Source organism: Salminus brasiliensis, chromosome 2 (assembly GCF_030463535.1).
Source record: "Salminus brasiliensis chromosome 2, fSalBra1.hap2, whole genome shotgun sequence".
In the NCBI taxonomy this organism is placed as follows: Eukaryota; Metazoa; Chordata; class Actinopteri; order Characiformes; family Bryconidae; genus Salminus; species Salminus brasiliensis.
In genome coordinates this window covers 54,969,594-54,986,240 of record NC_132879.1, presented here as the reverse complement: position 1 = coordinate 54,986,240, position 16,647 = coordinate 54,969,594, and the positions used below count along the sequence as shown (strand labels likewise).

General features: G+C 43.9%; 2 protein-coding genes across 3 annotated transcripts in view; one reads left to right on the top strand and one right to left on the bottom strand.

Moving 5' to 3' along the window:
* Nucleotides 1-432: 432 nt before the first annotated feature.
* gnsa (glucosamine (N-acetyl)-6-sulfatase a) lies at nucleotides 433-12,774 on the bottom strand. The gene is made up of 14 exons (XM_072673213.1): nucleotides 12,438-12,774; nucleotides 12,268-12,327; nucleotides 9,856-10,062; nucleotides 9,356-9,421; nucleotides 7,684-7,782; nucleotides 7,414-7,581; nucleotides 7,228-7,310; nucleotides 5,738-5,856; nucleotides 5,528-5,631; nucleotides 5,329-5,430; nucleotides 4,716-4,826; nucleotides 4,396-4,506; nucleotides 3,642-3,802; nucleotides 433-2,898 (listed from the first exon to the last, which is right to left on the bottom strand). The coding sequence occupies exons 1-14, from the start codon at nucleotides 12,768-12,770 to the stop codon at nucleotides 2,823-2,825; spliced, it is 1,800 nt and encodes a 599-aa protein (XP_072529314.1). The 5' UTR covers nucleotides 12,771-12,774; the 3' UTR covers nucleotides 433-2,822.
* Nucleotides 12,775-14,433: 1,659 nt separating this feature from the next.
* tbc1d30 (TBC1 domain family, member 30) overlaps nucleotides 14,434-16,647 on the top strand; it is a 24,394-nt gene continuing 22,180 nt past the window's right edge. For both annotated transcript variants that reach the window (XM_072673205.1, XM_072673204.1), the window contains exon 1: nucleotides 14,434-15,032. In XM_072673205.1, the coding sequence (XP_072529306.1) occupies nucleotides 14,567-15,032 (466 nt within the window). In that variant the 5' untranslated portion in view covers nucleotides 14,434-14,566. The remainder of the gene's footprint in view (nucleotides 15,033-16,647) is intronic.

Below are 16,647 nucleotides of genomic sequence, written 5' to 3'. Positions count from 1 at the left end.
GGGAGGAAGACTTTCTACTAGATTTTAGAGTAGAATTGCTGTGAGGATGTGATTGCATTCAGCAACAAGAGGGTTATTTAGTAAGGTCAGGATGTTGGATGGCCACCAACCAGAACATTTAAGGACATAGATCCAGAGAACACGTCCCATTAGGCATTAGGCATGATGCTTATAGGTTTATGTGTCTATCTGCTCCAGTCCTATTCTATTGGCAGTTCTTCTCTACAGGGATGAGACAAGCTGTGTGTGCATTTGCACATCTGTCTAATCAGCAACAGGTGCAACTGAAAGTAGCTGAATGCATTCATTAGAATGGGTGTCCACAAATATTTGGACATAGTAGTGTACCTTGCAAATAATTCACCCTCAACAGTCAGTCTGGTGCTTTAGCCATCCATAATTTGTACGCTGTTGTGAAATAAAGCGAAATGATAAGCAAGTTCACATCGGTTTTATTCCTCAAACTCATCAATTGCATACATAAACTATAGGGAGAAAGAAATTCTCACACCCACAAAGAAATGCTAGAATTATGTGCAAAAAACAAAAACACAATGTTTTTAATCACAGATCTGAAAGTGCCTCAGTGAAAGAGAAGAAGTGTAGCAGGACTATTTCATGTTGGTTATTTTTATGTATAGGCAGATAAAAAAAAAAAGAATCCCTACTGCTTTTACACAAACTAAAGCAACGACTAAAAAACAGTCACATCCGTGTGTTTAAACCAGTCCAGGATGATGCTGCAACATGTCAATCACAGCAGGAATACACTGGGCCTCCGACATTTAGCAGTCCAAAGTGGAAAGGGTTCCCTCATTTAGTGCGACGACTGCTGCTAGCAACTTTAATAAGCAAAGCAGCACCGCTTCACGTAGCCCCTGTATTTCCCTCATAGTAAAATAGTCATTTCTCAGTCATAAAAAGAGTCATTCACATTGTTTCTTATGTAGGTAGGCTTGTTTTTTTGTTTTTTAGCCAAGTGGTTTACTGAGTAGGGTTGCACACCGATCAGCCATAACATCAGCAAGTGGAAAAACCCCGATCATCGTCATCTACAGTGGGATTTCTTCATCTCTTAAGGGGTGGATCTACATATTTTAGGCAGCAGGTGAACAGTGATCAGTTCTTGAAGGTGATGTTGGTGTTAAAAGCTGGAAAAATGGACGAGCATAAGAATCTGAGACACTTTACCAAGAGCCAAACTTTGATGTTCTAGAAGACTGGGTCATCAGAACATCTCCAAAACATCAGGCATCAGGGCTTGAGGGATGATCACTGTAGTACACAGTGGTCAGTACCTACACCAAAAGGTGCTGTAACAAAGGACAACTGGTGAAGCGGTGACAGGGTCATGGGCACCTAGGGCCAACTGATGCTCATGGAGGCCCCGCCTTGAAGGCCTCCTTGAAGCCTTATATGGCATGGTCATCAAATGGTCAGTTCTGTTGAAGCTACACATGGGGAGCTACTCCATATTAGGCAGGTAGTGTTAATGCTATGGCTGATCGGCGTAGCATCTTGCATTAATATGTAGTTGAGACAGTCTGGCTCCTCCTGTATTCCTTTCTATACACTCTTAAGGGGCTCCTCACAAAATGCCATAGAACTTAGAACATACCCGATTCAGCTAATCAGCTCATTAAGAAGCTCTTACTGAGATGAAGGTGGTGTGTTGGAGCAGAAACCACTAAAATGTGAAGGGCAGGAGGTCCTTCAGCACCAGGGTTGGGAACCACTGCCCTAAATGAGCTGTGGGACCATGAGGAATCCTAAAATTGGTAAAGAAGCGTTACAATCTGGACCTTAAATCCAGTTTCCAGTCCTGGACTTTGTAATCTTTGGTGGGTGTGACTCTAAATGGCCAATCAATTGCATTAACTGTTCCCTAAACTTCCAGCGAGAATGAAATTCAGAACTGGAAACAGGATTCAAGGTCCAGATATGAAGCCCTGGGTTCTATGGCAGCGTTTCCCTGCCCGTTTAGTGGACGGCCTCCAGGACCAGGGTTGAGAAACACTGTTCTGTGGCATCATTGGTGGCTCCTTTGTTTTAAAAGTGTAGTTCACAATGAAGTAGAGGAACTTCTCAGAGAATTATCATCATTATCATCTATACTCTTAAAAATAACGGTCCTTTTCAGAACCCTGATCTTAGGACTGTATAGCTACTAATAATCAGGAATAATGGAGCTACAACAGTCAATTAATCTTTGGCTTTCACCAACTACACCAACCAGCTTAAGCCGTTGCTCCTTTCGTGCAGCATCAAATATGTCAAAAAATATATATCCTACAAACTACTGACTGAATTAAGGTAGTTAGAAATGATGGTTAGAATCAGAAATGTAATATTTGAGATGGAATCCTAAAACGGTGGAGCACGAATTGATATGCATCTGCCCAGACGATACATCAGGTCAGGTTCCACGTTAAAAAATAAATTAATTAAAAAAAACAAAAAAACAACAGAAACACTAATCATTAAAAACAACAACAACAACAAAAAACAGGCCTAACCCACCCTCCCATCCCCGCCCACCCCCACCATACAGAAGCATAGAAAATATGGGTTAGGCTGTTAATCTCGAAAACAGGGGGTGGGGGGTTGGGGTCATCCTATGTCAGAAACGGCAGCTGGCAGAGACCTGCCATGCAGAAGAAGGCTACCCTCTCAGAAAGTGGTTGAAGTGGGGCAGCACCCCCCTGAACTGTAGTGACCCCTCTTGGCCTCCTCCATCCTTTAGAGAGATTGGCATGTCCTTGGGGAAATGACCAGGACACAAAGGCAACAGCAGGACAAGCTTTTTAGGGTCCCTTCTCTCTTTACTTTAGGGTCTGCCGCAGTCTGCTGATGTGCGGACTGAGGCTGCCGAACATCAGACGAGGGTCGAACTTAAACCTGGAGACAGATTAAAAAATAATAATAATTATAATTGGATGCAACAGACATTTTGGCATTTCCATTGACCTAGGTACATAGAACATGCACTACATACAAAAGTATTGGGACACCTGCTCGTTCATCGTTTCTTCTGAAATCAGGGGTATTAAAAAGAGCTTAGAATAAGCTTCAACTGTCTACTGTCCTGGGAAAGCTAGATATTCTACACAGCATTGCTGTGAGTATTTGATTGCATTCAGTGACAAGAGCAACAGTGTGGTCAGGATGTTGGATGATCACCACCCCAACTCATCCTAAAAATTGGATTGGATGAACACAGTTCTTCCACTGCTCCACAGCTCAATGCTGGGGGGACGTTATACCTCTCTAGCCCATGCCTGGTAGTAGGCATGGTGCCAGTTTCCTAGTGTGGACCACAGCTGAGGTGCGTGAGCTGAGCCCCCATGTAGCTGAGGTGGGGGAAGACTGGAATGTAGGGGAGTGCGAAGTTGTTGGTCACAAAGGTGTGGTGAGAGGGTCCATCTACCAACACTCAGTTATGCCATTACTCCACTAAGTTCATGTTTACCTGCTCCAGAGAGTCCTATACTATTGGCAATACTTCTGTACAGGGACTAAACTAGCTGTGTAGTTATCATTAGCAATGGGTGCAACTTAAAGTAGCCGAATGCATTCATTAGAAGGGGTGTCCACAAACATCTGGACACATAGTGTAGGGCATTTGTTTTTGAGGTGCGAACCGTGAGTCGTAGACTCCTGGAGTTCTGCAGGACTGTCCTGAGCACGACTGCAGCATCATCAGACGATGGTTCATCTTCTCAAGGACTTCCTGGTCGATGGTCTTGGCGATGTTTGTGAGCTGGAAGGGGTCTGCTGTCAGGTTGTAGACCTCCACAAACACCTACAGATGGGTGAGGGGGTGAGAAATGGGACATGGGTGTAAAGAAATAGTGCCAGTGTTAACATGTTAATGTTAGCTGTGACAATTTATTAGATCATTCAAAATTATAAAAACGCAATATTACATTATTATATAGACTATATGCTTTACACCGTCCCAGTCTAACGCTCTGACCTCAAGCTATGTTAGCCCCAATCACACCATCCACAATAGAGCATTAAAGCAACACTATGGAAAGCTGGCATTTCTTGCTCCTGGGCACCCCCTACAGTCAGGAAGTGTCAAGGACACACCTTTCTGGACAAGCTGAGAGATACCAGTCACTGAATAGTTAAGAAGCATGTGGACTGAGGTGGTAGTATAGACTGATATTACAGGATTTTACACGAATATGACTCGCTAGCATTGTCCTGCAGTTACAGAGGGCAGATAGCAGCATGCTAAGCCTGGTAATTGTCCCCGCAACATGATTTTGAAGCTGCTATCTTAAGGTCATACATCATTATTTTGATTTAGAGACACAGTACACTGCAATATGACTCAACCTTCCCAATAATGAAGCCTTAGTATTCAATCTGGTGATTTATGCTAACCTCATTATCATCGAACTCGCAGTACTGGAGGTTGGCAGCTGGAGACACTGTGCGAACACAGGCGTAGGTGTTGTTATAGGCGTCTTCACACACACAATCGGGAAAACACTCCTAGATAGAGAGAGAATATGGTCACTCAAAGATGGATTTGGTCGCATACACTGTCCACAAACTCAAAGAATAATCTCTTTCCGACCACTGAGAGACATGGATGAGGAAATGCAGGTAGACGCCACCATTTCTTTTCTTATTTCAGTAAAAAAGGTCCAATTAGAAGAGAACTAACTATAACTTTAACCCAAACTACTCCGGTTCCTTACTGAGACTCCTGGACCCAGGATGGGGCAGGCTGGGTCTGAGACGTTGTGTCCCTCTCCCTCATACTCCACCAGAAAATCAGACCTCCATGTGCTGCTGTTGGCTTTCCCAGTCTGAAACACACACAGACACAAAGTCATGAGGGTCTCATGCTAACTTCTTATACCCACCTCACCAGTATAAACTATATGTCCAAATGTTTGTGGACACCCCTCTGAATGAACGCTACTTTAAGTTGCATCCAATGCTACCTAATGCCAGGCGTGGGCTAGTAGAGGGGGTATAAAGCCCCCCAGTACTGAGCTGAGGAGCAGTGGAAGAACTGTGTTCTCTGGAATGATGGATGGTGCTCCATCCAGTACTTTTGGGATGAGTTGGGGATGGTGGAGGTGGGCTAATGACCATCCAACATCCTGACCTTACTACCACTCCTGCTGCTGAATGCAATCAAATCCTCACAGCAATGCTGCTCCAAAATCTAGAAGAAAGCCTTCTGTGACAGTCCAACAAAAGCAAGATAATTTTTTTTATACCCTTAATTTCATAAATTATGATAAATGAGCAGGGGTCCCAATACTTTTGTCCATATAGTGTCTCTCTTTCTCTACTACACACCATAATTGGCAGAAAGGACATCCCATCCATCTGGGTCTTGTTGACGTCATATCCTGCCATGTCCACGACAGTTGGCCCCAAATCTATATTAGCCACGAGTAACTGGTGAAGGAATTCAACAAGACCGTTACACCAATATAAAAGCATGCCATGACGAGAACGCTACTGGCTGTGATTTCTGAGCGGCTGTTTGTATTACCGAGCTGGTTTGGTTGGGCTTGATGTTGGGTCCTCGTACCAGCAGAGGGACCCTGATGTCAAACTCGTAAAGCTGCCTCTTGTCCAGGGGCAGAGAGAACTGGCCTAAGAGAAAGAGGAGAAAACAACATCACTAATATACAGAGAAAGGAGGACAACAGCCAGCGTGTCGCTTACACTGACGAACCTGGACCTTCTTCATTAAACATACCTGTATGGTAGCCATTGTCAGAAGTGAAAATCACGTAGGTGTTCTCGAGCTCTCCTCGAACTTCCAGCTTCTTCACCACCTTCTCCACCAGGTCATCAACAGACAGGAGAGTACGCCACCTAGAAGAACACAGCACCAACTAAGGTCCAAGTCCAGGGGCCAAAAGCACAGAAGCGTGTTCCCTAACTTCAGATAAAGGTTTGGGGCTCTCAGTGGTTTAGCGGTCCTGAGCCATGATGCTTTGCCATCAGTGGACGGAGTTCAGGAAAGCACAATTCAATTGGCCGTGCTGTCTCTGGGTGCACAGATAGCGGCCTCTACCCTCATCACTCTATAAAAGATGCTAGCTAGCTGGAGACCCAACGCTTTCCTCAGAGGGTGTCGGCTGCCTAGAAATTACACACTGATGGAGGTTTGAAAAGAGGCGGTGGCTGGCTTTGCATGTATCGGAGGAGACTTGTGTAAAGTCCTCAGCCTCCTAGCCTTGGGAGCATTGCTAGTGCTAGGGGGAGCCAGGACATGTGTGGTAGGAAAATCAGGAAAACTTGGCAGCACCAAATCGTTCTAGAGAACACCCCTAAAGAACGTATGTTCTTACAGGAAAATATGATTATAGATATGAATAAAAATAAAATCTCAAGCTTATGATAGCCTCACTTTAAGAGTTTAAAAGATAAGCCTCTAAACTGATCCGTTCTTTAAATCTCTTGCTTTCTCAGAGCACTTTTTTTAACAATAAAAAAACATTGATCCGATTCTTCCAAACCGCTTCAGTGGCCGACATAAGAAAACTATGAAGAGGGTCAAAAATTCTCATGAACTTCTTTAAGAACCTTGAGGGTCCAAAAACAAAAAACTAAACAGTTTCCAAATAATTTGTAATAGTTTTTACAATTGGATTAATAACTGAATAATAAACCCAGGGTTCAAGAGGTTAGATACCTTATAGTGTCTTCTCATGAAAGCTTTGGTAATTCTGTCCCAAGCTTATCAATTAATACAGACTTACATTATAGGGGTGTAAAAATGCATCACTGTGTTTTATCTAAAATTAGTGATAATTTTTTTTTTTCAACCATTTTCCCTTTTTTATTTATTTGGTTATTTTTAAACACCACTATATACATTTATCATTAGTATTTTTTTTTTTTTACATAATTCTGACTGTGTAAAAATGCTCAAATCAAATCACAGTAAATTTGAGATTTCATGAGGCACCAAATTACTACCAAAAGAACCTGAACCAATCGCTCTGTGTTGGTGTGGCGCAACAGATAACACCACTACCTGAGCTGCTACACCATGTCGGAGACTGGGGTTCGATTCCTGGTCTGCACTACACCAATAAGAGTCCTTGGGCAAGACTCCTAACACTACATTAGCCCACCTCTGTAATACAAGTAATCTTGTAAGTAGCTCTGGATAGGAGCGTCAGCTAAATGCCATAAATGTAAACGTTCTGAGATTTAAAAAGGTCTACTGTACTTTACCTCCTTCTGTAAGCATTGTCCAGGAATTCTACAGAAGAGTTCGACATCGGAGTTTTGGCTTGCCGGATTAGCCAGTGTTTGTCCTGAAAGAGAAGAAGAAGTGCACGTGGTCAAAAAACTAGAAAACACCGACAGCAACCAAAGCAGATGCACATTAAACAGCCCATAAGCCTCTACAGCATGTACCTTCCCATGGATGTTAAAGTTGGGATCTCTCGGGGCTTTGAGGTTGGAAAACTGTCCCTCGTATTGAGGGGCAGCCGTCCAGGGAGAGTGAGGGGCGGGTGTAGACACCATCATGAAGAATGGTCTGTAGTTGGACTTGTATTGAAGGAAGTCTATGGAGACGTTGGCCTAGCGGAGCGTGAACATAGTCATTAATCGTGGTCAGGAGAACATGGAGAGATTCACCACACACTTAAAAAACGGTTTGGGATGTTCAGGAGAAGCCCTCACCAAAACATCGGTAAGGTAGTCCTCGCTGTAGTTCTGCCCATGCCTCTGTGCTTTGCCATTCACAGATAAGGTGTAGTTGTAGTACTTGGAGTTTCTCTCCTGTGAAAGACAACAGAGTGGGAACTGAGAACCTAAGAAACAGCAAAGTACTGTAGTTGGATCACCCCCACTGTTCAGGACGCATGTGAACCACAGATTAACCTCCTAGGTTTAACCACAACAGTGTGGAGTGGAGTTTTACTGCTGCTGTTACTGTTTACAGTATAATATCCCTCAGTCTGGATGCAGAGCTGCAGTGAAGACACACAGACTGAGCAGCTGACGGCTACGTGAACGGAGACGTGAGTGGGTGAAACCAGGACGGTCCGTAAACTCGCACAGACACACCGAGCCCGGCCTCCCGACTGCAGCTCCATCATTCTGGTGTGTGAGAGCAGTGGTGGAGAGCAGAGTTCTGTTAGTGGGAGGAGTGGGAGGCTCAGATGGACTCCACTATTCACCTTTACTGTGGACCGGAGAGAGGCAGTCACTCCACTCAACCGCTACATCCCACACAGAGCACGTCAAAATAAAAGTCATAAATAGAAACCAATAAACAGGCCGTGGTAAAATAAAAAGTCACTAATACAAACAAACATGCCAAGATCAGTCACTAAAACAAACAGGTCTGTCCCAAAATAAAAGTCTAATAGAAATGGACAAACAAGCAGCACCAAAATAAAAGTCACTAAAACAAACAGTCAAAATAAGTCACTAATAGAAATGAAAAAAAAAGGCTAAAATAAGTCACTAATAGAAACAAACATACTATGCTAAAATAAGTCAGTAAGACAAACAAACAAACCAATTATGTTAAAATAAGTCACTAAAATAAACAAAAAGGTCTGTCCCAAAATAAAAGTCTAATAGAAATGAACAAACAGACCGTGCTAAAATAAGTCAGTAAGACAAAAACAAACCAATCATGTTAAAATAAGTCACTAAAATAAACAAACAAACAGACTGTGCCAAAAAGTCAGTAATACAAATGCAGCAGAACACAAGGAAGGATGGGTTGGGGGGGATGGGTAAATTCACCAAACTGCGTGAGTAAAAAAACAACAACAAACAAAAACAAACAAACAAATCAGTAATAAGAAACACCCAAGAGGCTCTTATTACCATATCAGGTCTGATTACTACAGAGTTACCACTAAAGCTAATCCCACAGCCAGCAAAACCCCCAGCATCAATCAAGGCAACCAATCCCACACTATCTCTCCCTCTTTCAACCATCTGGACCCATTTACCCACGGCTCTAGATCTACTTATTTTTAGCCAGTTGTATTTCTCTCCTCACTTGGAGAACAGTTTCTCAGGGCAAAGGGGAGAAGATTAAGGGTCCGTCATGTTCCTCAGCTAGCACCACTCCCACTAAATCATCTCCTCCTCCTTCACCTCCACCTCCTCCTCCCACTGGTTCATAAGTCAAGACCTACGTCAAGGTCTGAGGTACTGTGTTCATAAAGCCATAGATAAACAAAGCAGATTTACAAGCAAACTGAGTTTAAATAGTGCCTGCTGAGAAAGCAGGGATGTAAAAACAAGCATTTGCCCTAAGCTGACATATGCAAATGAAGCTGGGTCAATGGGTTTTTAGACAAATCTCCTGTATAAACATGCATTTCCTTACCAGTGCAAACCAGTAGTCCCAGCCTGGGGGAACATGCTCCACTCCACCAGCCTGTTTGTTACCATACTGTAAAGTTACAGGAGAAGATCGTTAACTTTAAATCAATATCAATGTGACATTTTGCTGCTCTATTTTATTGATCAATTTAGTCAGTGGTACTAATGTTGTGGCTGTTGAGTGGGTCAGTAACACCTCTAGAGTTTTTAAGTTCTTGCCTGGGGGATTTCTCCCCATACTTTCTATCAAAAGGCTTGTACGTGACTGCAAAGTGCTGTGAGATTCTTGGGACGTCTTGCAGCACTTCTATTTTGAGGCCTACCCACAGGTTTTCCCACTGTGGATCTTCAGGTGTGTTTAGAATCGTTATCCTGACATTTTGACCAGGGGTGTCCAAACTTTTGTTGGTAACACCACTTCATGCATCTGTAGTATCTACATGTATCTACACATATATCTGCGATATGGTTTTATGTGCAGCATGGCTGGAACGATGGCTTCACCTCGTTGAGATACTTCCCAGCGAAAAAGGTCTGGTAGTAGCCGTATTTCTGCAGCAGTGCTGGGAAGGTGTCGGGCTCCTGGCTCTTCTGCCAGGCCTGACTGCTGCAGTTTCCCTCCAGCGTGTTATTGATCACATGGTGATTGTGGGGATATTTGCCGGTCAGTATGCTGGCTCTGCTTGGGCAGCACAGGGGACTGGCAACAAACTGAAGGGTAAAGAGAGAGGGGGGTATGTTAGTACTAGCACACTACCCAGCACACCGCCCCCGTACCCAGCACATTACCCAGCACACCGCCCCCGTACCCAGCACATTACCCAGCACACCGCCCCCGTACCCAGCACACCGCCCCCGTACCCAGCACAGTGCCCCTGTACCCAGCACATTATCCAGCACATTACCCAGCACACTATCCATGTACCCAGCACATTACCTAGCACACTACCCCCGTACCCAGCACACTACGCCCGGAGCAGCACACTACCCATACCAGAATTCTACCCAGCACTACCCCCGTACCAGCACATTACTCCCGTACCCAGCACACTACCCCCGTACCCAGCACATTACCCAGCACACTACCCCCATACCCAGCACACTGCCCCGTACCCAGCACATTGACCAGCACACTACGCCCGTACCCAGCACACTACGCCCGTACCTAGCACATTACCCAGCACACTACGCCCGTACCCAGCACACTACGCCCGTACCCAGCACACTACCCAGCACACTACCCCCATACCCAGCACACTGCCCCGTACCCAGCACATTGACCAGCACACTACGCCCGTACCCAGCACACTACGCCCGTACCTAGCACATTACCCAGCACACTACGCCCGTACCCAGCACACTACGCCCGTACCCAGCACATTACCCAGCACACTACGCCCGTACCCAGCACATTACCCAGCACACTACGCCCGTACCCAGCACATTACCCAGCACACTACGCCCGTACCCAGCACACTACGTCCGTACCCAGCACATTACCCAGCACACTACGCCCGTACCCAGCACACTACGCCCGTACCCAGCACATTACCCAGCACACTACGCCCGTACCCAGCACACTACGCCCGTACGCAGCACATTACCCAGCACACTACGCCCGTACCCAGCACACTACGCCCGTACCCAGCACATTGACCAGCACACTACGCCCGTACCCAGCACACTACGCCCGTACCTAGCACATTACCCAGCACACTACGCCCGTACCCAGCACACTACGCCCGTACCCAGCACATTGACCAGCACACTACGCCCGTACCCAGCACATTGACCAGCACACTACGCCCGTACCCAGCACATTACCCAGTACACTACGCCCGTACCCAGCACACTACGCCCGTACCCAGCACATTACCCAGCACACTACGCCCGTACCCAGCACACTACGCCCGTACCCAGCACATTGACCAGCACACTACGCCCGTACCCAGCACACTACGCCCGTACCCAGCACATTGACCAGCACACTACGCCCGTACCCAGCACATTACCCAGCACACTACGCCCGTACCCAGCACATTACCCAGCACACTACGCCCGTACCCAGCACACTACGCCCGTACCCAGCACATTGACCAGCACACTACGCCCGTACCCAGCACATTGACCAGCACACTACGCCCGTACCCAGCACACTACGCCCGTACCCAGCACATTGACCAGCACACTACGCCCGTACCCAGCACATTACCCAGCACACTACGCCCGTACCCAGCACACTACGCCCGTACCCAGCACATTACCCAGCACACTACGCCCGTACCCAGCACACTACCCCCGTACCCAGCACATTGACCAGCACACTACGCCCGTACCCAGCACACTACGCCCGTACACAGCACATTACCCAGCACACTACGCCCGTACCCAGCACACTACGCCCGTACCCAGCACACTACCCCCGTACCCAGCACACTGCCTATAACAGAATTCTACTCAGCACTACTGTCGTACCCAGCACACTACCCACCACTACCCCGTACCAGCACACTACCCATGAGTATTCGTGAGTGAGGTCACAATGTTGGATGATGCCCCTCCCCACCCCAAAAGTACTGGCTGGAGCACCATTCATCATTCCAGAGAACACAGCTCTTCCACTGCTCCACAGCTCAATGCTGGGTCAATGCTTTACACCCCTCTGGCCCACGCCTGGCATTATTAGGCAGCATGGTGCCAATAATACACTCATGATGTTGATCTGCTCCAGAGAGCCCTATTCTACTGCCAGCGCTTCTCTACAGGGACTAGACAAGCTGAGTGTCCATTAGAAGGACACATCACACAGGGCTTTGACAGGTAAGCTCTGGTGTGGCCTACAGGTGTGCAGAAATCACGTGGTTCTGCTGAGCAGGTTCAGTTTCAGTGTGAGCAGCTCAGACAGTCCGACACTACCGTGTTGGTGAAGGTGATTCCAGCCTCGCCGATCAGCTTCCTGGTTTTGTTTAAGGGGATCTGTGGATGGAGACACACAGAAGCACAGGGGATGAGCTCTGGAGGGCCTGACCACCACGCCTCTCACACGGTCACCCTCCACACAGGCCACCAGGGACCACAGGACTCACCATGCCGCCCATCGAGGAGTCCAGGTCATCTGTGAGGATCAGGACAATGTTGGGTCTGCGGTACAGGCTCCTGTCCAGGTTCTTGTCCAGGTTCTTGTCCAGGTTCCTGTCCAGGTTCTCCTCGGCGGCCGAGTTACTCAGCAAAGTGACGCACATCACAGACAGCCGCAATAAGGCTACTGAGCGCAGACACACCCGGGCCGACCTCATGTTTGGAGGCTGAGCTCCTCGCCGCTGAGCTCTGAGGGGCTCTGGACTGAAGGGGTGCTGTGTGTGGAAGGGGAAAGGGCTCAGACAGCTCCTCACACTCGCTCCTCTGGTCCCCTCACCCATGTGCTGCGCAGGAGCGGAAGCTCCAGTCAGCTGACGGCTGCGCTGCTCACTGATTGGCTAGATCTGATATTTTAATAATAAATAAACAAAACATAATTGTAATGTGTTTATGGGTCATTTAAATAATCCATAATTTGTAGAAAAATAATTATAATAATATTAACGTATCATAAATAATTATTTTAGTATAGATAACAATCGAAACATGCTCTTATTTTATAGTTTATTTGCATACCTGCGTAATTTATTCTGTATCTAACTTCGAAGTACATAAATAAAAATAATTAATTCAAAGAGAATAAAATATTTATTTCAAATAAAAGATCAATTATTAAAAAATGTATAATAATTATTCACATAATAATAAAAATATCTGTATCACCACTCATTTATGTATCAGATTATTTGTTAAATTAAATTACTCCAATTTACTCCATTTAATGTTGACGTGATATTTCCATTTAAAACGTGAAGTTATTTAATTTGGCATGTTGATGTTTTAATAGTGCAGTAGCAACGACCCTATAAATATATCAATAAAGTCCATGACGTACTTATATTTTTTGTACAGTTATCCAAAAATTTTAATTGTGATCTCAGGATAACCACTACAAATATTAAAAATTAAAGTTTTGTCGAGTTCATGAGTAAAGTTGTGATCTTGAGAAAACGATTTCTGAAATATATAATAATATGACATAATATAATATAACTTTGTTTATTTCTGCATTTATGTATAATTTTATATAATATAATATAGTATAATACCATATAACTTTATTTATTTCTGTATTTATGTTTAATTTTATATAATATAATATAACTATTTATTTCTGTATTTATTTATTACATAATATAACTGTTTATTTCTGTATTTATGTATAATTTTATATAATATAATATAACTTTGTTTATTTCTGCATTTCTGTATAATTTGATATAATATAATATAGTATAATACCATATAACTTTATTTATTTATGTATTTATTTATAACATAATAGAATATAACTTAATAATAATAATAATAATTAATAATAAACATTTTATATAATATAATATTGTATAATACCATATAACTTTATTTATTTCTGTATTTATGTATAATTTTATTTAATATAATATAATATAACTTTGTTTATTCTGTATTTATTTATTACATAATATAACTTTGTTTATTTCTGTATTTCTGTATAATTTTATATAATATAATATAGTATAATACCATATAACTTTATTTATTTATGTATTTATTTATAACATAATAGAATATAACTTAATAATAATTATTATTATTATTATTATTATTAATTAATAATAATAATTTTATATAATATAATATTGTATAATACCATATAACTTTATTTATTTATTTATTTTTATTTAATATAATATAATATAACTTTGTTTATTCTGTATAATTTTATATAATATAATATAATATAATATAACCCATTGGGTTTCTGGGCCTCCAGCTCTTTTCTTATTGGACAGGTTTGAGCCTAGGCCACAGTTATAAGTCCACAGGCTTCTCCTGCACCTGTGGAGCTGCTGGGCTGCACCATTCCCTCCTGCAGGGGGGCGCCTTTGTCCTTTTCTTTTTGTCAGGAAGGAAACAGGAGCCTGGGAAAGTAAAGCAGGAGCTTGAACAGGCTGCAGGAATGGCATGCACCCGGAACTCCACATCCTTGTTACTTTGGTAAAAGTTAAAGTGGTTTCAGGGCGCGTGCACGAGCTAGCAATGCTGAGGGCACGCAGCGCGAGCTGAGAGAGGTGGTCTCCGGGGAGGATCAAGCATGTCCCGCGTGGAGGTTAGTGAGACGGAGCTGAAAGAAGTTGACATATGTGATCATGACTCGTGCTGGGAGGTGGAGAGCGGGGTATTCGAGCTCGCGACGCTGCACCGGTGGAGTTCAGGCGGCTGCCCTGCAGCACCTGCTGGGTCTGGTGGGCACTGCCAGTGCAGCTGTGGGGACGTGGCGCTGGAAAGGTCCTTGTCTGAGTTCGCGGTGCCAGTGGAGGTCGGGGATGGGTCCTACCAGGCTGACCGGAGGGCCTCGTCCATCGTGGACCGTCTGCTGGTGGAGCTGTACGACACCTGCAGCAGCTCTGGCCGACGGGGGGCGGACAGCTGGGACAGTTCGACCGAGGCGTCCGGGCCAGAGGCGGTGCTCAGCAGGAGCAACACCGGCTCCAGCTTTCTGCAGGAGCTCCAGGGGAAACACACCAGGAGACACCAGATGAGCTACCTGAGCCAGAAAGGTGTGTACTGGTCAGACAGGGTCGTTCTTGCTCTGCTCTGGGAGAGGTCATACAATTTATGAGGCAATGGCTGGGTTTGCTCTAAAGGTGCTTTTATTATTATTATTATTATTATTATTATTATTAATTTACTATACAATATATAATTTTAGTATTTAGTAATATTATTTTAGTGTTAATATTTAATACAATATATAATTTAATATACTATTTATTATAATTCATTTTTTGCTATATATATATATATATATATATATATATATATATATATATATATATATATATATATATATACACACACACACACACACACACTTTTCTATTGGTCCATTCATCATAACATTGTGAAACGATGTAAAGAACAGCTGCCAGAATCACATTATGATAAAAACCAAAAAACAAACGAAAAAAAAAATGGATATACAAGATTTTTGTAACATGCACTATATGTCCAAATGTTTGTGGACACCCCTTCTGTGCACACGCAGCTTGGGTCTGGTGTCCCAATACCTTTGTCCATATAGTGTGGGTTATGCAATACATCAGAAAATGAGAAGCTGAACAGCTGCCAGATTCACATTATGTCAAAAAGTGGTAAATGAGGACACACCGCTTTGATGTGACGGTATTCTGATGCAGGAATTCGGGACAGTACCGTTAGAAGTTTCATACTTTAGGACAATTACAGAAAATGCAAAAATATTTACATGTAGAATTTAAATATGAAGTCAAAATATGCACACAGTTTAGCCAACATGCTAACATTGGGCCCACATGGGTGGAACATAGGCTAGAACATGGGCTCTGAGTGAGTTTCTAAAGGCATTTTTACTGGGCCCCATCTTTACAGCCCACTTTAATCTCTGGAGTCCCATCCAGGGCCCATGTGCAATCTTAAAGAGATAAGATCCTTGATCAACTTTAGAAAGTTCTTCAATTTGAAACCATAGAGGAACATCTTAAAGTTCTTGAGGAACCTTCAAGAAAAGCTTTTTTTTGAAGGTTCCTCAAAGCACCTTAAGAGGTTCCTCCACAGTTTTAAACTGAAGAACCTCCAAATGTTCCTCAGGGGTCTTATCCTTTTTATAGTAAGCAGTTTTCAACCCAGATGGGACCCATGTTTGACCCCCTCCTTGTCCTATCACTGACCCTGGGCATCCATTTGTGGGGCCAGTTTGGAACCCAAGGACAAACGTTTCTGGTTTCCAGTTGGGCTACCCCACATACAGGCTCCACATGGACGTAAATCACTGATATTAGAATAATCACTAACAATATCACTCCTACAGAAAGTGGTGGAGGTTCTCCATCACTGTGTTCATCATGAGAACATATCCAAAGTTCTCCTCTCTCATGGAGTCTAGTAGTATTTAGAGTTCTCCTCAGATCAACACCTGGTTTGGTGGTAAATCAGGGCTTAATGATGGTAAATCAGGTGAGCTGCTGCTGCTGCTGCTGATGGAGTTGAACACATCCTCCACGCTGTGCTGGCTGGACTGGGGGGCGTCCAGGAGAAACCTGGAGGAACCGAGCTCTGTTCTTCAGACTAGCTCACCAACAAGATCTCACTACTTTCTTTCTTCAGAATGAGAAGCTCTCGTTTCTCCATTTTACT